Source organism: Heliangelus exortis, chromosome 2 (genome assembly GCF_036169615.1).
Source record: "Heliangelus exortis chromosome 2, bHelExo1.hap1, whole genome shotgun sequence".
NCBI classification, from domain to species: Eukaryota; Metazoa; Chordata; class Aves; order Apodiformes; family Trochilidae; genus Heliangelus; species Heliangelus exortis.
The window spans coordinates 15,262,210-15,285,268 of record NC_092423.1 but is presented as its reverse complement, the minus strand read 5'-3'; the positions used below and the strand labels follow the sequence as shown (position 1 = coordinate 15,285,268).

At 35.1% G+C, this 23,059-nt stretch overlaps 1 protein-coding gene across 3 annotated transcripts in view; it reads right to left on the bottom strand.

The window, feature by feature from the left end:
- Positions 1-635: 635 nt before the first annotated feature.
- Positions 636-23,059, bottom strand: part of KIF5B (kinesin family member 5B) — a 33,122-nt gene continuing 10,698 nt past the window's right edge. For 2 of the 3 annotated variants that reach the window (XM_071734862.1, XM_071734864.1), the window contains exons 6-26: positions 22,950-23,005; positions 22,758-22,845; positions 21,202-21,326; positions 19,590-19,694; positions 19,040-19,185; positions 17,185-17,333; positions 15,685-15,878; positions 14,834-14,902; positions 13,800-14,006; positions 12,576-12,719; positions 11,743-11,931; positions 10,791-10,908; positions 10,423-10,484; positions 10,180-10,289; positions 9,893-9,994; positions 7,824-7,884; positions 7,641-7,712; positions 7,360-7,464; positions 6,710-6,926; positions 4,736-4,868; positions 636-3,211 (exon numbers count right to left, since the gene is read on the bottom strand). In XM_071734862.1, coding sequence (XP_071590963.1) covers positions 3,205-3,211; positions 4,736-4,868; positions 6,710-6,926; positions 7,360-7,464; positions 7,641-7,712; positions 7,824-7,884; positions 9,893-9,994; positions 10,180-10,289; positions 10,423-10,484; positions 10,791-10,908; positions 11,743-11,931; positions 12,576-12,719; positions 13,800-14,006; positions 14,834-14,902; positions 15,685-15,878; positions 17,185-17,333; positions 19,040-19,185; positions 19,590-19,694; positions 21,202-21,326; positions 22,758-22,845; positions 22,950-23,005 — 2,459 coding nt within the window. In that variant the 3' untranslated portion in view covers positions 636-3,204. The remainder of the gene's footprint in view (positions 3,212-4,735; positions 4,869-6,709; positions 6,927-7,359; positions 7,465-7,640; positions 7,713-7,823; positions 7,885-9,892; positions 9,995-10,179; positions 10,290-10,422; positions 10,485-10,790; positions 10,909-11,742; positions 11,932-12,575; positions 12,720-13,799; positions 14,007-14,833; positions 14,903-15,684; positions 15,879-17,184; positions 17,334-19,039; positions 19,186-19,589; positions 19,695-21,201; positions 21,327-22,757; positions 22,846-22,949; positions 23,006-23,059) is intronic. The other variant, XM_071734863.1, reaches the window with a different exon arrangement.

The following is a 23,059-nucleotide window of genomic DNA, read 5'->3' as shown; positions in this document are numbered from 1 at the left end:
GATGAGCTTCTACTGTTTCATTTTTAAAAGTAAATCTGGAATGTAAGTGCACCTATGGTTCCTTGCTTGCCAGTAAACCTGAATTAAGGCAATCTCTAGGTCTTAAATTTTCTTCTGCTCCTGGAAAAAACAAAGCATAATTGTCTCTAACCTGCCTTCAACATACCCTAGAATGCAATCATTAAAAAAAAATAATTCCTTGATGAATATAGCAATAGTCCTAGATACCCAAACTCCTGATTACAACTAAGAAATAACTACCTGCAGATATTCTTTAAAGAGAGGGAGGTCGGGTTTATTGGTGAGGGTTTTGGGGTTGTTTTTGAAAGGCAGTTGAAATACTAAGGCAATGATCAGTGCACTGGAAACACAACAGCTGCTTTGAGCAGAAGAGGAAATCTCTCCCTTGAGAGAAAGAATGCCTGTGTCAAGGGAGAATTCTTTGAAGTGTGTCACTTGTTGTATCCAGGGAAGTTGATGTTTTAAAAAAAAACCCTAACAAAACCCCAGACCCCAATCCCTTCAAATAATCACTATTTACATACAGATAACTGGTCATTACACCTCTCAAGTAAAACATATTATATAATGACAATTCAGCAAACAAGTGTAAAGATTGAAAAAAATGTACAGAATTCAAAGAGTTTTCTTGTCTTTATTTAAACACAAATACATTTACAGCATGCAGGTAAGTTAGAACTATATGGCGTCTTCCCCAAACCAATTGTTTTAATACATTTTAAGTGTACTGAAGTTAAATCATATTCCACAGGTAGACTTGTCCTCTCATGTCAAATTTAGTTACACACAGTAGTGAGTCATTGTTTAAGTTATGTAAATAACTTAGTTGTTCATCAGAAATAAATATTTTACCAAGTTCCTATCCTAAACCACCTTTTAAAAAATATGATATAGAGGAACGTAAAAAATAAGAACCATTCAAAGACTGCAAGTTGAAACAGCAGTGTTGAACATTCCCTGTATAGACTGAACATTTTAATTTACAAAAAACAGTAATTGTCCTGTCTGGCTGACAGCCAAACCAGAAACTAGAAAAAAGTTGGTTGTTTCTTTGTTGTCCATTTTCTTGTTATTTTTTTGTGTTTTGTTTTTTTTTTGTTTGTTTTTTGCTTTTTTTTTTTTAATTTTAAGAGGCAGTTCTTGGTAAACTTCAGAAGTTTTAAAATTAAAAAACAAAAAAGTTTAAATATAAAAAGGTGATGTACACTGAACTACAGGCTAGTTACCACCAAATATATGTTTTTAAACACAGCAATTTTCAGCACCAAAACCCATGATAATTACCCACAGGAATGAAACCCCCATTTACAGGCATTAGAAAAAATCCTGCTTCATTTGAATGTATCGTAAAGAAAGTGGGGTTTTTTTGGTTTTATGATTGTGTATTAACAACTGAAGGTCTGAAAACCTACAGTTAACACTAAGAAAGGTAACAGACAGTGAGAAATTTAATTCAAAATAGTTTGCTGTTCCTTTATTTTCATTTCCTCAGTGTGCTGTCTCTACTCATGCTCTAAAACAATGAGAAGTTTGGATGCTCGGCTGCCTTAATGAACAGAACAGTCTTAAAAGCTGAAAACTCAAAACTGTCAGATTTCTGACTGATGCACTAGGCTTTTAAATATCAAACTATTAAAAATTCAGAATACAGTAGATAGAGAAAAAAGTGGTTCAAGGTCTAAAATCTGACTACACTCCATCATAATATAAATATTTTGTCTATAATATAAAACTTGAAAGTGATTTGCTTCCTGAACAGTTTCCGCAGTAACCCAGCAAAAAACTTCAAGCCAGAACACCAACAGGTACCAACTGGGTCTGGAAAGCTAATTGGATTCTTTCAGTAATATTAAGTTCCTTCTTTCTCAAAGACCTTACAACTAATTTCTATCAAGAAGAAGGCTGTTCTAAAAATTATAGTGGCTAGATCCTGTAAGTAAGGTAGGAAAGTTACACTAGAAAGTTTTTAAACCCGGATTCTGTTCCATGGGAGTACTGGAGCTCAGAAACAAAAAAACCATATTTCATTTTGTTAGCCACTTTACATAACTTTATTGCAAAGAGAAGAAAAATATTCACCAACTCCTACTTTGGACATTTCATATGCCTACTTACAAATGGTTTACAAATATAATTCAGGGTAGCACTTTATTATTTTTTTAAGCACATGTCTCTGGTATTTCCAGATACATCAGTTTTAAAAAGTTGTATCCTTTATTAGTGTACTGGAATTCATTGGCCAGTTGCTGAAGTTTTTTTATTGAAAGTTAAAATTTTAGCCAAAAATTCCATTACTGTATATGCAGTGGAATATTAAAGTTAAATTTGAGATTGTGATCATTTCACTACTATAAAATAGTGGAAATGAACTGTCACAGATACAGACAAATGGATAGACAGGCTCATCAGAATGAAGCAGAAAGTTTTCATTCCACCAGACTGCACCGTGCGTACAATCAGGAACAGGACAGATGAGATAATCCACTGCCAAAGTCTTTTCTGTAAACTTAGGTTTACTCTTATAACTGTACAATATTTAAGTCTAAATCACCCAATAAATGGGCATTTAATCAGGTAACAGTTAAACAGCCTTGTTCATATTGAACTCTTTAGGTCTGTGGTGTAGCAATCGCAGTGCTTTATGGCAGTTGTTGTAAGCACACTTCAGTATTCTTACACTGTACAAATAAATTTAGTTCCAATGCTCTGTGGAGCATTCCAAAAGAAAACCACAATGCAGAGTGATGTTCTAATTCAGTGGGACATGTAGTGTTATGTGAAGTGATAAAAATGAAAGTATACTTAAACACTGTTACACATTCCCTAAGACAGTAAGATGTACACAGATTAAGCTAGAAAATTTGAACTAAGATTTTCTCAACGTACATTCAGCTTGGCACAGTGCAGACTAAATTTAAGACATGAAAGACAAACTGTGTAATGAGCAGAGCTACACTTTAAGTAACATATCATTTTTCAAGACGCCAAAATTGCACTCTAGTTTGGTTTTTTTTTTTTTGGAAATCAGTTAGCAGAATTTGTAGAAGGGGGAAGAGCTGTACAGGCCAGGTATAATTTATACATTTTCAAAAAATAATCCTACAGTCCCCAAGGGGAGAGATTATTGTCATGGAATGACTCCCTCTACATGATATCCAATCCTCCTCACGCTTCATTTACTTTTCAGCAACTGTAAATTAGAAAAATAACAGAGTTAAGTACTTGTACCTCATAAACCAAAGAAGAGTTAATTTACTTAGATTTACAGTAGACTGTATTTACTATTTACATAGCATTTAAAAGACCAATTCTTAGACCACTCAGGTAAGTGCTAATAAAATTGCTTTAAAATAAAGACATTACACAATGCAAAGCATTTAGGAAATGCTGTCTGCTACAAACACAGTAGTACAATATCCAATACTGACTTTGCTGTGCAAAGTAAACATTCCAAACACAAACTCCACCTTCCATGGTTGTTGCTATTTTTTCTGGGCCAGTGAGAACTGTCAGGATGGATAACACCTACAAACTGCTGCAAAGTTTTACTTCACTACTTTATGAAGATTAAATGGGAATGAAGATATTATTTTGCATTAATTTGCATAGGGAAATAAAAATTTACTCTCTATTTTTAATGTTTCCAGAATAATTTGTTAAGTAGTGGTCCCCCAATGTAAACTAGTACATTATGTTGTTACTGTACCAAAACCATTATTCTCTAACCAAAAGTTCAGATGCTTAGTATCTATATTAATCATCAAAAGAAGTGTAACAGACATTACAACAGAGAAAAAAAGATCTGACTCCCTGAGTATCCACAAGCTCAAAAAAACCTTAATATTAAATATAAGTTCAAAAAGTTTTGTTCCTTTATTTCCATGTGGAACAGATTCTTCCAAAAACAAAATAGGAAAAGTCAAATAGATTATGATCACTTAATTAAAGTGCTGCCTTAAAGTGCTAAGCTCTGCTTGGTTCTACAGCAAGGCAACATGCTGACATTAGAAGAATTACATGAAAGCTTTACAGCTGCTTAAGGGATTCTGTAAACATATTACATTAGAATTTTACTGGTTGTTTGTTTAAAAAGTGTTCTAACAACTAATTACCAGTTTTCTACTCATTCTTTATCTATCTACACATAGTCCAAAAAATCAAAGTGTTAAATCTCCAACCTAAATTCCTCAGTGAAAGCTCTTCTTTAAAGCAGATGAAAGTTCTAAATTTAGTTATTTATTATTGATTCTATCAGCTATACTAAGAACTCTTCAAGAAGCATGAGACTAAACAGCCTCTCTTCAAATAGAATTCTAGGCAACGTGACAGCATGTGCAAACACAGGATAAAGCATGTTTGTTGTCTGAAGAAAGCCATATTTAATAGATCTAGCAAGCCAAAAGAATTAAATTGTCTACTCCTTTCCCAAACAGTAGCTACTGGCTGTGACTGGTAACCATCTCCACCTTTCACACTTTGCTCTTCTCCAGTAGCACAACTCCAGAACTACCATTTAACAACAAACACCATTTTTATTAAAAAGCAGCAGCAGCACTAGTCAGGTGTGCATATATACGGTTCCTCTAAGTATAAAATTCTGTAAAAAAATAAGTTAATCTGAGTATTTGAGTGGTTTTTATGACACAGAACTGTAATAAAATTAATACAAAGTGGTTTAATCACACATTTAAACATTTCTACAAGACAAACTTACACTTTGTCTTGCCGCCCTCCCCCTCCACGCAGTGCAACTGGTTGGCTGTTCTGAGTGAATGCACCTCCACCACGAATTGCACTTGGATGAGTTGGAGAAGCTGCTGGATGCTGGCCAGGACGGATAGGCTTAGCTACAGGAAAACAAACGTGACTTACAGTTACATACATCACAATTTTACTTTTGATTATTCAAATTTATTAATGTTTTATTTTATAGTCTCCCAAATGTAGAAATCAAAATTGAATGCACTTTGAATGAGAAAATAGTTTAGGAGATGGTATTCTGCAAACCTAACAGATTAGTGTCAGCTATAACAAGCAATGAAAATAGACCAGGTTTTGCTTTTATTGTTATTAGAAATAAAGATAGCAAAAGTTTTGAAAACTGTTCTCTTCATATGCATTACCTGCTCCACATAATGTATTTCCCTGTGAGAATCCTATTTCTCAGCAATGAGAACTCAAATAAGGCACATTGCTAGACAAAGCTTCCTGAGGGTTTTGTACTTGTAAGGAATCATTGTCCTGCTGTATTTTCCCCATTGACTTAATTGATAAACCACTAGTTACCCTGCTCTGCTAGTGGTTTTGAGTACTGATTAATACAGGTAACACTGCTTCATCAACTTTTTACCATTATATAGAAATAAAGCTTACTCTATTGCTGAATTTAAAAGCTATAGTTTTGACAGGTAATTCACTTTGATAAACAGCCTGTATTTTCAATCAGTTTTACACTAGCTCTTAATAGGGCCGGCACAATGGTATGACTTACAGAGGTCTGTAATATTAAAAGAAGCATTTAAGGTTTCAGCAGGTAAGAGTGGATATAAAGTATCTACAGGTAGCAAATGCATCAGAGGAACACTTCTCAGTTTCTGCATCACAAGAAGCTGATCTCCAATAAGGCATGACTAGCTCATCTAGATGTTTAAGTACAAGAGGCTTTATACCTCTGGTAAATTCACTAGTGAATTCTGTTTGTCTTGGAAGTCACTTGAGGGAAAAAGACAGAAAAGAACCCATCTTCTTGCTGCCATTTGAAATGACCAAAAAAAAAAAAAAAATTATAAACTTTATTCCGCAACATCTCCTTGCAGACCTACAGAATATAAGAAGTTTAACTGTAGTGCCCACTGCTGTTGCGTTAACATTTAAGAGAAGAATACTGATTACTGAAGTCCTGACACAAGACAAATAAGAGGCTGGAACACACAGTTACTTCTACAAGAATAATGTAATATGCGCAAATAAGTCCTCCACACATCACACCCTCTCTTGGCCCTCAGCACTTGACAGCCTAATGGCAGTTGGAGGACCAAGGGAATATGAGAACCTTCCCACCACACAGCAAGAAACACTATTAGGTACTACAGATTTCTGGTTTTCTTCCATCTTTCTACTCCAGGGAGGGCTATGGAGTACTATGTTTTCAATGAACCAAAAAGGTAACTTGGAATCTTAGGATGTTAGTTGAGGGTTTCTGTCTGCCACTCACCACCCTCCCCCCCCCCCCCCCAGAGATCAAGAAACAGCAAGAGAATTCTGTTGTTGTTGAGGGTGATGGCTTAACCTCCTCCTTGCTTTGCAGTAGTTACTTAGTCTTGGAACTTGGAACAATGTTTCAGACTTAAAACTCACATTCAGGGTATTGATTTGTTCCAGGACAAGAAACACATTCAGGCTAGAATTCTAGGTTCATAAGCTTTTCCCAGCATGTATAAAAATCTAGCTACCAGGAAGAGACCCCTTTAAAATAAATTTTAAAAGTGTAACAACCATATACCACCAACACACTTACAACCTATTAACCAAAATATAACTCATCATAGAAAACACACCATGTCAACAAATGCAGTTCTAACTCAGGCTTAAAGATACACATATGCACAAAGATTTAAAAAAAAAAAAAAAAAAAATAAAAAATCAGAAGACAGATGAAGCTTTAGGGAACAAGGGATACTTTACTAACCAATTTGCGCAGAATGTCCTCTTCTGGCCATATTCTTGGATCTTACAGCTTCCTTTATACGATCTACTTCTTGCTGATACCGTTTTCGATCACGAGAAGCATTCTCTTTGGCTTCCTTCAGTGCAGACTCCAAAGCTTTAACTCTCTCAGCTGTAGCTCTAAGTCGCTTCTCCAGTTTAGGAAGTTCACAGCGAAGATCTGCATTGTCACGTACCAGCTACAAAACCAGAATGGATTATCTTCTTCATACTTCTCTTCAAAAGGAGAGCCAATGAGACACCCTCCTCCCCCTGAACAGGCAAAGCAGTAGGGCTACCATATTGTCTTTACATACAAGCTTTTAGTAAATCTCAGTACAACAAAGACTATAATTTGAAAATCAGTTGCTGTGGAAGAACATGCTACCCAACATAGTCACTAGACTGATATAAACTCCAAACACTAACTTCTTCAGTTTAAATGCAGCTACCCACATGCACTTAAAAGAGCTATTAATTTACAGGAAAATGTTCATTTTATATCAAGAGACACACTCAAGGTAAAGTATTTAACTATAAAAGTTACTTTATGCCCAATATGCAGTCACTTCTATAAGAATGCACCTTAAGTAATTTGTTTTTAATTAAAACTTGAAATAAGCCTCCTTGTACCTGCTTGTGAACCTTTGTAAGCTGTTCAAGATTATTCTCAAGGAAGGAAATCTTCTGTTTTTGTGCAGCACTGCCTCCTGTATCATCTGAGTCAATCTCAGCACTCTGCAGTAATAAAGACAAGGGGAGGGAGAGAGGAGGCTGAATACAAATCTGAACTTGCATTTTAACATTGAGACAGAAAACTTATGCCACATAGAAATAAATTCCTAATTAAGTTCTAAACTGAAATTTATGTAGCATTCTCAGAAACATCAAGCTTTACTATAGTATCACATTACCTTTTTCACTCTAGTAGCAAGATCTTGGACAAACAACTTCCGAAGATTGTGAAGAGTCTGAAGTTCTTTTGCCTACAGTTAAGGATAGTAAATAAAAAAAAAAAAAAAAAAAAAAAATTCAGAAAATAGCTCTGAAGGAAAAACAAAAGGCATGTATTGACATTTGCATCTTGACTATCTTACCACAGTCTCTTCCAAACCCTTCAAATCTTGCCTCGCTTGTTCCCGTCTGTCCTGCATAACCCTAAAAGAGAGCAAATTGATTCTCAAACATCCAAGCAAAATTGGAACTGTTGACAGCTTAGGAGACTAGTGATAAAAACTAAATGTTATAAACGAAAAATGTCTTTCAGCAGAAGTCCTAAGTTAAGGATGTAACCAACAGGTGACACCACACTCAGACATCCATATAGGGTGGTGTCTGAATGGGAGAGTTGCATAGAAAAGAAGAGGAAAGTAATAGTGAAGGAATACAAACAATTACATTCAGATATATAAATTGTATGTATCTAGAGCAGGTAAAGAAACATTCTGAGTCAGGTTCAGGACGAAAAGCTGGATAGATCTTATCCTATGGATGTTGTTAGTTCTGACCAACTGAGATTAGAAGTATCACGTGACAGATTAAGGATTCTTTTTCTTGTTTAGTTCTACCACCCCATCCCCCAACATATTTGCCAAAGCTAGCATAAAAAACAACAATCTCATTTTAGAGGAAGATAACCCTAATGATTATCACTTTACAGAACCTCTGTCTTCCTATTTAACATGAAGGCATTTACTGCATTGCTAATGTTCTGTTTCAGAATTATAAGGCAGTGTAATTACTAAGATAGGATAACAGGATAACAGGAAATGAATGTGGACTTCTCTTTTTTATGACTTAAGGTTGGAATAGGACGGTCAGGGACTGCAGGAAGGTCAGTTCCTATTAAGCAGCCAAAAAACATTTTTTCTGCTTGAAATTTCTCCTCACTTGCCCAGTTCCACTACTAGTTCATAGCTAAATGGTTAAACATCTGAGGTAATAAAATATTCTGAAGAACATCTCGGCATCCTATCTATTTTCCAAACCTCACTGGAAAAGTAGTTCCAGGCATCTTACATAAGTCTAAGTAAAAATAAATGTTAAAAAGGTGAATAATCTGCATTATTTTTGGCCTGTCATTTGCCATGCGCATTTGTGACATACAGTGGAGAATAACTGGATTCAGAAAGACTGGATGAAGACACAGAACACCAAACTAATTTTTAGTGCTTCTCTGCAAGGTTTTTGAAGAGGAAAGTTTCTAATACAGCAAGTGCCCTTGAGGGATCAATGATATATATAGTTTAGCCTGCAAACTGAAATAAAAAGCAATAGTGTGGTAACATGTCAAATCTTACAAGAAAAGATAACCTATCTTTACTGATGTAACTTGTGTAATCATCGTGACATAAATAAAACGGAGTAAGATGGATTCAGAAGGGCAGAGTACTGTTAATATTTTAGTCAGCTAAACCAACATTGTATTTCACAGCACGGTAAAAGAAAAAAAAAAAAAAAGTAAGCATTGCTTATTGGTTGCCAGTACAGACCAGTAAGGTCCCTCTGATTATTTCAAATTTTATGATAAAAACCTGAAAGCCACTGTGTGTTTTTAAACATGGCCAAAAAGCATGCACTTTGAAAAAGTTTAATGTATAATGTGTTTTTAACTTCTGTAAAGATAAATCCATCATTGTCAGTTGCTACTGATAATCTAGAAACAAACATTTACTGGAGATTATGGTCAGTTTTCTAGAAGTTGAGAACTGTTTTTAATCTTGACTCTTGATTATTTACTCAATACAATAAGAAGCTGTTTAATGTCAAGAATAAGCCAATTAGAGCCACCTAACTAGTTAAAACATATCTGACCAATAACAACAAAAAGAGTAAGGGAACATAAGAATCAAAAAAAGCAATAGTAAGGGAACTGTTACAAGCCTTTAGCAGTCCTAAGAGCATGCAAACTTAGATGCAAATCAAAAAGTTAATTATTCCAACCCATAGCACAATAAAGAAGAAAAATTGTGGCCTTCATATCTTTCATCATTTAACTTTCCACTGGAAGTGGAAAGGTTTTAAAAAAGTTGAGCTCATGAAGGCTCTGCAGCCTGTTTTTAATAGGCATCTCATACATTGAGAGCCACTTCATTGTATTAGGTCACTACTTTCTAAAATGCAAGTGTTCCCACAAATATTTGTTTTATGCTCCACCATCACTTACGTAAGTTCATGCAGTTTTCTACTTTTTTCCTGATCAGTCGCTTTCAACTTCTCATGCTCAACTCTAAGACGTTCCTGCTCAAGCATCATCTTCTGGTTTTGGCTGAGCACAGAAAGTAGATATTATATCACAAGTGAACCCATCAGACAGGACATTCAGTAAAACAAGACAAGTTAGAGAGACACAGCTAGAGGAAACCTTGGCCACACCCATCCCTCCATACTGTGCTTTTCTATCCACACAGTTCAGAGACATTTGGCACTGCTAAAATAATGACAGTTACTTACTCTTGAAGTTCAGTGATAAGTTTCTCCTTTGCATCAACTTCATCTCTCAGGCTACTGATTTGTTTTTGATGTGTCTCACGATGGCTCTGGATTTGCTGTTCCACAGCTTGCTATTAGAAAAAACAGCATGTATTGTATGCTTTAAGAAGCTGATATACTTCCATTGTTTGTTGGCGTTTTGTTTGTTTTTCTTTGTTTTGTTGTGCATTTTTTTCTGTTTTTTTAATGATGAAATTAACTTACCTTGACTTCATTTGCAGTTTGAACCTTATTTAAGTGCTCCTTCTCCATCTCATGGACTTTTTCTAGCAGGGATAGAAGACGAAAAAAAACATTACAGAGATGTAACAAAGTAATAACAGGGAAGATGGATTTAATTCCCCCTTCCCTTCCCAACACCTTAAAATTTGGAAAAAGTCCCCTATCCATATCTGTTCTTTCAAACAGCACACGTGCTTTCCCATTAAGTCTACATTATTTGATTTCCCATTAAGTCTACAGTAGCAAAAAGCCATTCTACAGCTATACTCTTCAATTTAAAGAGAACAGAACTACTTCCTATTTATAGACTTTAAATGGTGGTGGACAGGGTGGAGGGAGGCAATTCCTACCCTGTGCTCGGAGTTGAACTAATTCTTCATTAAGGGAATCCACAGACTCTTCCAGTTGTCTCTTTTTCTGTTCCACATTCTGAAGATACTCAGTCAATGACTTGATCTTGGCTTCATGCTTGTAGAATGGAAAGATTCATTTACTTTGGAACTACATATCATGGACTTACATCTGCATAAGCAGTTTATACTTATTTTTAACTATTAACCTAATCTCAAAACAAAAATTGTACCATCGAAACTCTAAGAAGAATGCAGCTACTCAAGCAGATCTGTAAGACAATGTCTTTATTCTGGATTGAAATTAAATAAACTTTTGGCTGGGAGAAAAGATGCTTTGAATGGTAAATACTACTAAAGGCAAGAGAGGCCTGCTGTACTTAGAAGACTGCACTGAAATATGCATATCCTGATTAAAAAAAAATAGCATCTTTATGTAAAACAAAATACAGAAAAATTGCATATGTCAATCAAAATTTGGCAAGTGTAAGAAGTCACATTACTAACCCTTTCTAACAATCACATCAAAAGGGTCTTCTCACATTAGAAGTAAATTTAATCTGCTATGCAAGCCTACTGTGATTTTAGTGTGCTACTGTTACCTCTCTCACTTCCAACTTGATGAATTCGTAGGCAGTGCTCACTACCCACTGCTCCTCTAAGGCTTGTATTTGTAAAGGATCCTGTGATAGTGAACATATGGATCCTGGTATTTAAACCAAGTGATGCAAAAGCACTATTAGGCTACAGAGAGACATACTGCAGACATTCTGACATCCAGTCACACAATTTCTTAGAAGCATCCTAACTGAAGAGAGTACGAAGGATACAGCCGAGTCTCATGGCACTTTGATCACAATGTACTATGTTAAAGAAATTGCAACTTTTTTCACAGCAGGTTAATGAATTTGAAAGAACATTTAGGACGTACATTGTAAAGAAAAAAAATTACCTGTGAGATACGGAGCTGGCAAGCAGCCAATTCCTTTTCATTTTCTTCCATTTTCTTATTGCTCTCAGCTTGGGTGCCTTCTAGCTGTTTGCAACGTTTTACCATTGTTTTTACTTCTGATTTCATCTTACTGATGTATAGTCTTGCAACTGTAAATTCTTCATCTATCATGCCAGTTCCCTCAGGCTGCTGAAATGTGTTGAATGACACATTTAGGGAGTTCACATAGAAAAAAAAAAAAATTAAAAGTGAGCTGGACTAACTTAGTGCACACCACACATCCCCTGCCTTGACTAAAAATCAGAGCATTTAAACACCAAGATACAATTTTTTTTTAATGTTCAGGTTATTTAGAAGCTTGCACAAAGATAATGAGTCACTGGAAGAGAGAAAGACAGTTCACTGTGTATTTCTAACACTGCTTACATTGGTGTCCTATGGTAATCTTTTAGGTTTTTATCTTAGCTCCTCATTCAATTTTAATATAAGTACAATCCTGACAGACACTGCAGGTCAGCATTAAATTTCCACAACAGTGATGTTGATTATGACCATTTCATGTAGAAGTTTAACAGCATGAATGAAGACACCGCTTCAAACAAACAAACAAAAAAAATCACATCTGCTTTTTCTTGTCTTCACACAACCAAATTCTGTTTGGAACCTGATTAAGTCACAATACAAGCACTGCATAAACTTATGCCCAAATAATAATAATATACATGAAGATTCTTAGAGTGGCCATTTTTACCATACTAAGAAAGCTGACCCTGCTTACACACACCATATGTGTGTAATACATGGCATTAAAAATCACTCCAACTCATACTTACCTTGACATCATTGTTTCCTACTGCAATTCCTATCTCTGCAAGATCTTTTAGTAAGGAAGCCATCATTTCTGTTGCTCGTTTCTTCTGATGGTTGGTCATTTCTTTAAGTTTCTGAAGCTCTGCATCTATACTGGCTAGAGTGATCTAGAGTAAAAGAAATTACACTTTAGTAAATAGAACACACTTTTGTTTTTAGAATCACTTTCATACTATTTATTTCACTACAGCACCATGAGGCTGCCTACTGAAATGTCTGATATTTATGTCTAAAACCAGACTGGTATCAACCTATGTGAATATAGAGAAAAAATTTAGAAGTCCTGGAATGACAGTATTTATTTTCAAAGAAATATAAAATACCAAGGACAGAGGGTTTTGGCTCACAAAATACAGTATTACAAGTCTGCAACAGAATTCACGTCAACATTATTAAATGGCATTCAGAGTTATATATAGGTAAATATTATAGAAAACTGTAAATATAGGAAAAAATACATGGACAGCAAGCCCAGTACTTTTCACCATATTTTCATAAAGGAGATATTTAGGTAAAGCAAAGCAGCTTGCATACTCAAAAGTTGCCTACTCTTCGTACTCCAGTTTTGAAAAAAATGCCACAAGTTTTACAGCAAGAAAGTTTCAATCAGTGATGCCAAAGGATGGTTACTGCCTGGGTTGGCTGTGTCAGACTGAGAACACTGAAGCATCTTAATTTTACTACATCTGAGAACAGTTGTTGCTTTCTTGTAGATTGAGGTATTCAGGACACACAGTGGACATTAGTTATGATATTTAGAGTCACTTGACTATCCATAAATTAATTAAAACACTACCACCACAAGCAAGCAAGCAAACAAAACAAAACACAAAACACAAATCACACACTTCATCCACATGTACAGCTAGCCTATTCCACTATATTTTACATGCTGCTCCTAATAGGAAGGCCATAAATCATCTGACATCCAGGATTTCTCTGAATACTCTCCAGGTAGTAAAATGTCATAGGTACTAAAGAAACAAGAACTATCGAGGTCAACATTCACTGCACATGTTATAAAGCCTACTGTTTTTAGAAAATCATCCTTTGTTAAAACTAAAAAAGTTTGACTTACACTCCCATTTTTCTTGGGGAAGAAGCTTTAAATTACTTCAAGCAAGAAATACAGATAAGACAGCAAAAGTTAACACTGAAAACATTAATTTCTTATCCCAGTTCCGTACCGATTTTTGATTGAGCTCATCACTAAGCAGTTCGTATTCCTTTGCCTTATCTTCTACTTCCTGAGACTTCTGATCATAATTGACAGCTAATTCCTCAAGGGCTTGTAGCACCTCTTTCACTTCCTCTTTAGAGGCATCATTTTCAGCCTGAAGGCGATTCAACTCTGCTTGCAGGTTGTCTTGGTCCCGCCTGGTTGAGGCTAGAAGCTGCAACATTGAGAGAGGTTATTTCAAATTAAATAAATAAAATAAAAAAATAAAAAAAAAAAAAATCAAGAAAATTCCGCGTGTAAGTTGAATATTACTAATGTTTTTAGCTACTATAATAGCTTATATCTATATTTTTAGTGTTTAACATCATGCAATAAAGATGCCATGGACAGGTACAGTGGAAGTATAATCAACAGTTGAATTTATCATCTATATTCATTGTTCTTTAGCTTTTAAAGCATTTTCAAAAAGGAAGTGCTTACAAAACATAACACAAGGACACCAATTGGAAATGAATATTGGATACAGCAAGCTCTCTAAAAGGCCACTGAATGCTACTCATGAGTCTGAAACTGTCAACAGGTGACGTGTATACACATTGTCCGAACATTCTAACAAGTATGGTTTGAAGGAACACAGAGGTACTTCCATTTTTTTTTTTAGTTATGGGCCATTACATTTCACTCCTTCCCCTTCTGGTTTTGAACAGTAATTTACCAAAAGTAAACCTTAAAACAGATTTCTTACAGTAAATTAAGGCATTTTCAATCTTGACTAACTGCTGACTTAGCACAGAAAAAACAACTGCTGATGTTTTTGAGTAAAACTCATTTCAATTCCTTCAATCTTCATAAAAACTTAAGGTTCACATAAACTGGTTTAGGTTTAGACATTAGCACAGTGTAAGTAGGGGGAATGAATAGGCAGAGCAGGAATAAAAAGAGAACTAGTGTACAGTAGTAAAGCAGCATTCTACTCCCTGGTCACTTCTTTTAAAGGAAAGCCAAACAAAAGTAGAATAAAGATGCAAGAGCAAAACTCACCTCCTCCTGATCCAACATCTGTGTTTTCAGTTTTTCTACTAATTGGCTCTGCTGATTAATTTCTTCATCCTGCAGTTGAAGTAAGACTGTTCAATAAACTGACAAACACCACTCAGGAAAAATAATCTGAGACAGATGTTAGGCATCTAACTTTTCCATATTCTAGAGACAATTGTACAACTGAAAGCAATAAAAGTAAAAACAATAATCCTTTTTATTTCACTGACTAATCCATTAAGCTCTTGATCTGGCACCTATGTGTAAAGCACTATGCTTTAAAGACAAAACTCTTACACCTGTGCTTTTTTTAGTCTTCTCTAAGTTGTTCTAACCTCCAAGATAGAAGTAAGATCTAAAGAATTTTTTCTCCTCTCCAAATTTAGTATTATTGCTTAAATTTAAAATTATGTTGAAATAAAAATACATAACATGTAAGGAAAAAACTGCTGTCTTCAAATTACCCCTTTTTCTGCTTTCCCATAATTTTCCTTTTTTTGGAATAATAATTGTATTGTCCCAAACAATCAGCTAGGAAAAGTAGAAAGAAATACCACTCAAGATTCTCACGAACTTTTCTTTCCTAACTTTCATGTTTATCTTTTTTCTTTTTGTGTACTGATACTTAAGTTTTCAGGACACTTTCTAGCAGTTTTGCCAAAGGAAGCAGACCAACTAGGAACGAATACTCGCTTAGCACCAGATAAGGCCACTTTGATTTCTCTTAATCAAAGCTTCAGAAATAGAGTAGGCACTCCCAGCAAACACTTAAGCTGAACTAACAAAATAAGTATTACATACTACAGTTCAAGATATATTTCCAAGAGGTCATATATTAAATAAGAATGGCATACCTTGTCATCCAGTTGTTTGTATAGTTTGGCAATTTCTTCCTCGCATTTCCTTCTTTCAGCATCAGTGAAATTGCCAGTTACTCCAATTGTGGTAGCTGGTTTATCATTAGTAACAGTAATATCCTTGTCCACTGCAAAAGCTTCTAAGTTGGCCTTCTCCTTGTCAAACTGTTCATCAACTGGAACAGTCTCCCCTTAAAGGAAGAATAACATACTTAGTTTTAGTAGTCAGGCATGAAGTATCTTCCAGTTAGCCTTGAGATATATTACATGCTCCCAAACAGTAAAGCTCCACAGTTAATGATTGATCAAGTTCACATGACTGAAATGTAAAAAAATACCATTAAATCATACAAATTCTCTTGCTTAACCTACAGAACACTGTATTTCATCCAGTTACTCTGCCATCAGTTCAAAATCATACAAACTGTACCTTCTAGATAGGCACCTAACTTGACCTGAAGGTAGAAAACCCCCTGGTTTTTTTTTTCCTTTTCCTTGTCAGTCTGTTTTGCTAGGTAACCATACGTACTTTTAAATTGCTTTGCTTTAATTTAAAGAATTTGCTCAAGTTACACTTTTATCTTCACTAAGCCTTTTCCTTCTGAGAACATGCTAATAGCACACACTAATCAAGACACTTCTCTCAAACTAAATTCCTTAGCATCTTATTATGAAACATTTTATGCAGTCTGGAAGGTATGGGTTCTTTCCAACACTCCCATATCTTGTGTCAATATTCTAGAAGAACTATACTTAACATTTCAGGTGTGGCCTAATACCATCTCTATAAAAGATTAAAATAAAAAAACAAAACCCCACACTCTACTAAACTTATTTAAACAAGCCCATTTTTCTCAGGTTTACAGCAGAATGTGGTGCAGTTGTCTACAAGATTGCAATATCAATTTCGATAGCTGCCAGACTTCAGAATACATCTGTAAGTATCACCTGTGTTCCTACTTTTCTGAATTTAAGGCTTCATATAACTTGCATTTTGCCAGACCCTGCAACTGTTAAGAATTAGTCAGGAAGGAACAATGACTACACGTTCTGTACAGCAGTTTTGGGTTTGAGGTGGATTTTTTGCCTATGAACATACTTGAGTTTTAAATGAGGACAAGCTTGTGTAATAGTGATCTGAATTAGCAAACCAAACCAGATGCAGTTTCTGCATCTGATTTTTTCTCCCCCCCAAAGAAAGTTTTATAACGTATGCAACTCTCTCTAGCTCTGCTAGTAAACCATATCAGAAGAACCTAATGCCAATATACTTTCAGACACACTTGTCATTTGCCCAGCATTAAATGCCCCTATAAGAAGTTGTTCCAGCCGCAATATAGTAAAAAATTAGTTCCAATGTCAACTAAATATTCTATCTCTAATGTCCTTGTTACTGTCTTGCATAGTGCTCTTAGTTACTTTTGGTATCCTGGAGACTTACTCAGTGCCTGCTGTCTTGCCTAAAATTTACAGAAAAAATATCTAATTCCTTCTCACCATTCCGCCATCTGTTGAGTTCATTTTCCAGCCACTGTATGGTGTTACGCAGAGTCTTGTTTTTCTCTTTTTCCTTCTCATACTTTTTCTTCCACTGCTCTGCAGTGAGCTCCACATTGACACAGACTGTGTTCTTAATGGTCTTTGCTCTACATAGAAAAAAAGCAAAAAGCTCTTGAAATGTAATTTTTATTTAAAAGAATTAAAGGCTATTAAATAAAATTTCTACACATCACTGAAAAAAGTGTAAACATTCCCACCTCTTCCAAAAACTTTACTTCTAACCCCTTGCAACTTACTATTCTGTCAGTAGGACTGATACTACTGTTAATGGAAAGAGCAACACAATAAACTTTGGGAATGCTGAAAAATGAAGCTGGTTGACTTTGAGAAGTTCAGCTCCAAATTTTCATCTAAAATAATTCAAATCAGGATAGCAGTGCACAGCTTTGAACAAAGGGTAGCATCCACCACACCTAGCAAACATTTATCCAGAGGAAAGGACAATACTTTATAGAGTGTAAACCATCTAGTTTAAATAAGAAACGGCTCATTTCAACCAAAAATTCCAGTTACTAGATCTCCATTAACCAAAAACATCTACAAGCTATAAAGTTCAGGTGTCATTGTCTACATTCACTTAGGAAAATCTCATCCAAAGACCTAAGTTTTGGAGATGAAACTACAAGCACTAGTAATAAATCTTCATGAAGGTAACATAACAGTTCTCACTTAGGTGCCATATCTCACTTACCTCAGCAACTTTCTGTGCAGTCTCCTACTGCCTATACTCTCCCTCCCCAACATCAAAACAGGCAAAAAGGTTAATGGTAGTTATGTTTTTGCAGAGTCTTATCGGGACTGACTACTACCAAAAGACACATTTAGGCTGAATTAATCTACCAGACCCACTGTAGTGTCTGAGATAGAAGTGTACTCTAACTCTTGAAGAAGTCAAGAGCATGAGGCATTGAGAGTACAGAACTACAGAACACTCCCCAGGAGCTTATTCAGGAACTACGAGGAGGAAAGGAAAAGCCCTCCTAGATTCAAAAAGGAGACCAGAAAATCTCCAGTATTTTGGAATGCAGTCATTACCCCACACTCACTAACTACCCGTATTCTGTCACATTTTTGAGAAGTTCTGAAGTAATCTAGTCTACTTTCCATAATAAAACTTCTCTGAAAAGGACGAGTAGAAAACATTAAGTGGAAGAGCCATGCTACCACAGAAGACCAGATGAACTATGTAAATACTGACAGCTTTCATAATGTGCTCCAGCTCTAGTGATTAAATCTAGAGGTCAGGAACTGGAGTATTATGATGAAGCATTAATAACAGAGTGGCAAAGAAGAGAGACCCAACAAAACACCAAATCTGAAATGGGTACTTATAAATTCAATTGCAAATGACACAGGAAATGATTAGCTCAAATGTTATTGGAATGCTAGATACAGGAAATAGACCAGAGGATGCAATTCAGCATGCCATCAAAGGAAGGGTGGGAGAGGACAGCCTCTCCTGGGGCAAATAAAGTATTCAACTTAATAGGGGAGAACTCTTTCCCTTCTTCCTCCACTTCAGAAAAAAAAAAGTATTAATTACCCTCCAACACTATACTAAACCACATTTTTAATCAAACTATACGCTGCCCTCCTGGAAATAAATATCTTCATGATCCTTCCAGTTTAAAGATATATCACAACACTTAGCCATGTATGCATTGAAGAATTACAGAAAGAACGTAAATTTTCTAATTAATTTTGGTTCCGGAATCTTAACTGACTTACTTATTTCTCCTTCTGCATTTCTTACTGAGCACTTTAAGAGCAGAATATTAAGTTATTTACTCACCTTTGTCCAAATAGAAGAGTAGATTTAGTTTCAGATTCATTGTATGAAGATGGAGAACAACAAATAACAATAGTGGTTCTGCAATTACCTCCTAGTGAATCTTGAAGGATTCTAGTCATTTTGCTATCACGATATGGAACGTAAGTCTATCAAGAAAATAGTTAATTACAATCAGTCATGGTTTTTGAGACATTATTTAATTTGTTGAAATAAGAGCTATGCTTTTGTTAGGTGTAACTTCTTTAGAAAGACATTAAATTCTACTTTAATTCATAAATTATAAGACTGAACACACACAGAGGGACTTTAAATTTAAGTTTTATGTTTGGTAAGTCCTGGAGTGCTTACGTGCTTCAACATTAAATGTAAATTTATCAGTGTCAACACAGTACAAGAGTAATGGAAATAAGCAATGCATTAATGCAGCTGGATTAGTTTAAAAAGCTCCATGCATACCACTGAAATCAGTAAAGAATTTCTGGTTACTATCTTGTTCAGAGATAGTAACCTTTAACTTGAAGCATAAAAATTAAAAAAAGAGAACACTTACACTGCTTTCAGCAAGAGCTGAGATGACATTTCCAAGAGCAGACAAAGACTTGTTGATGTTCTTGGCCTCATCCAGCACAGCACCTTCTGCTCCAGTTTTACTAACCTACATAACATTTCAGTAAATTACTAAATGCATCTTCAAGAAACACCTTCCACATTTAGGACTTGAGTAATTTTTGTCTTTATGAGGTACTCATAAGCATGTTTGATTAGAACACACAAACTACTGCTCAGACTCTTTCCCTGGTTCACCATCAATTTTTCATTTAGAACTCTTAGTGTTTGAAGATGTCTGATATTTTTAAATTGAAGTTAATATTTTCCCTACAAAACGTCTTTTCGGAAATGATACATGTATAGTTAAAAATTTCTGTCAAATGAACAACATCAAGATATTTGAGGTGTGTCAAAAAGTTTCAATTCCTTAAAAGTAAAAGGAAATAATCATTATGAATAATTTTTCTAGAGGTCATCCTTAACAAAGAACAACAACAAAGAGAAAAAAAAGAAATAAAAAAAAAGCCAAAAAGCAAACCACACACCACTACCACCATCATCATCCCCTTCTGGAAAACATAGCAGAGTATGTATTAGCAAGAATTTGTGCAAACAGATTTTAGAGGCTGAATCTGACCTACATGAATGCTCTAGGAACTTCAGTAGATATCAGCAAAAATGAAGAAAAAATCTATCCTGACATGATTCTTTTTACCTCAGCTCTTCTGCCCCAAAGGCTAAATTTGACTTAAAGTTCTACAACCCTTCTGCTATTGTTCTTCTCACCAAGCAATCCTACTTGCTGGCCTTTAAACCAACCCAAGAGAAGGCATCAGAAAACCTCATGTATTTCAAAAAAACAAGTTTGAAAAGAACAGTGAAAGTAGAAAAACTACTAAGAAAGGAGACCTGCAACCCAGCCCTTTAACTTTTTCACTTTAACAAGAATGAAACAGGAAGCATTAAAAAAAGAAAGACAATTCCTAAGAAACAGAGAACAAAGGTTCAGAAACAAAAAAAAAGGTCATAGAACAAAGACATGACGAAAAACGACAGCATAAAAGACTGAAAAAGCTGGAGGCAAATATGTGGATAAACTCAGAAGCAAAAATGATTCAAACATTAAAAGCCCAGCTCTCAAAAAGTTAATTACTGTCTACAATAAGTGACATGTAATAAGCAAAATGGTACATATTTCCTTCCCTACTGACACAGGAGAGCAAGCTGTCATTTTAAAAAGCATTAATCAAAATTTCAAATTAAGAAATGGTGCCACTACATGAAAAAATAATCAGATATTCCACATTCATAAAACCCTTTTTGTTCCAGTACTTGGCTAGCCAACATGTACACATTTTTACTCTCACAGATACTGAGACTGGACTCCAGCCTATTTCCCCACCCTATTCCATATTTACAAACCCTTAATGCTGAACTGCAGATCAGTTTAAAGAGATACCATCTAGCAGACTAAGACTCAGAAACCATATTTCATAATAAAAATTAAAACACTTCAGAGATGACAGCTGAACAAACAGTATGACATTCATGTAAGATATTTGCTTGTACAGAATAACTAGTTTTTCAGAGCAGAAAAAGAAACTTGGAATTACCTTTTCACTACCTGCCAAGTCCACAAGATAAAGTTTTCCACTTAGTTTCTGTTCTGTTTGAGTATTCTCTTGCTTTACATTAATAAGAAAAATACTATGACTTCGGGAGCTGTGTTCATTCATATCTATAATCCAAAATATATAAATTGTCAAATATTTGCACAACCAAACTAACTTAACAAAACAGTATCTTCCCACAGTGAAGTGACAGATGTAAAGCTAATCAAAATGTAGAGAGTAGTCTCTCAACGTCAATAAAACTAATAGTATAATCTAATTGAGGAGCAAAGATCCAGTCTCCCTTGGGCTTCTATTAATACCACATAAGCTCACTGATTAAGATTTGCTAGCCTGTGACTATGCATTTCACACATTTATTTTACTCTATCAGAACAGAAAGCACATTTACATTCTCATACTAGAACATGCATGATGTGTCATGTGTACAATGTATCACATTTTAGCCTTTGATGAAAATTTTAACTCGTGGTCATAATATCTCACCCCTTTCTGGTTTAGATACCTACTGCTCACTGACCCCTGCCCCCCACTTTGAAGCATGTAGATTAAACAAGACTTATTGAATTTAAAGAATTATTTTAATTTGTTAACAAATTTTAAGCTGACTGAAATCTGAACAAGAACATCTTGCCTAGTTCTTTTTAACTGTAAATTCCTCACAGGCCTAAAAGGACCTGTTCTTCCATGCCACAGAAGCACCTCAACACAGAATGCCCTTCTACCCAAATTCCTTCTATTTCTCGTTTACTTAGTCCAGTCCCAACTTCAGAACCTTACTACCCAGGAATTAGAAAGTGGAAGTGTAGGACTGAGTCATTCCTTAAAAGGAATATGGTATTTTTGATCCATAACCAAATAAATGAGAAAAATATTTTCTTTTCCTAATTACTGTATATTCTTTCTTCTCCTGAATAAAGAACTTGACACAAGAAGATTGTGAAACTCTGTCAAACTGGCTCTCAAAGATCTCAAACAATCACTTCAGTTGCTAAAAACTAAAGTATTCTTTAGCATGCACTTAAGGTTTTTTTTTTGCTTTGGTTTTCCTTTTTAAATGCACTGTTACTTCCTAATCCTGCTTCTTGTGAGAGACCTATGACATAGCTCCTTGCAACTCAGTTGCATGACACAGGCCAAAAAGCTTTCCTGAATTCATATTCTGTCCAGGTTTTCTTAGAATATGCAGCAGAATAAGCAAACTTTAGATAAGCAACACTGCTTTACTTATAAATTCATAGGTTAACTGAAACAAATACCACAACCTAGGATTTTGCACTGTAAAACTACAGCTTTTTCTCCAATGATTCTGAGCTCCTCACTGATCACTTAGTTTCCCCTTTCAATCCAAGCCTAGGTAACAACATCTAACACCTAATTTTTCTAAATACTTGCTTCTGAAAAACATGCTGAAACTGCTTATACTAGAGCCTTTCAAAAACCTGAATTATTTAACTCACTGTTTTTGTCTTCCCTACTTTTTAAGGCATACCAACAGTAAATTAATAAAGCACTGGGAGACAGAAGTTAATACCTACTTGTAACTGCTACATGTCGGTTTGATTTTCCTTCATCTATAGTATCCATAACTTCTTCTGGACTACATACAAAACGCTCCGTGCAACCCTTTAAAAAAAACAAAACAAAAATCAATACCACACCAACAAGCCAGAAGTAAATGACATACCCTAGAGTAGTGAAAGATGACAACATTTAAGATTGATACTCACCTTTACATAGGGAACTCTATTCTTGTCCTCATGAACAGAAAGATTGGTCTTTGAAACTGGAAGAGAAAAAGTTCTAAAGGTAACATATATATTATTTCTTTGTGAAATGA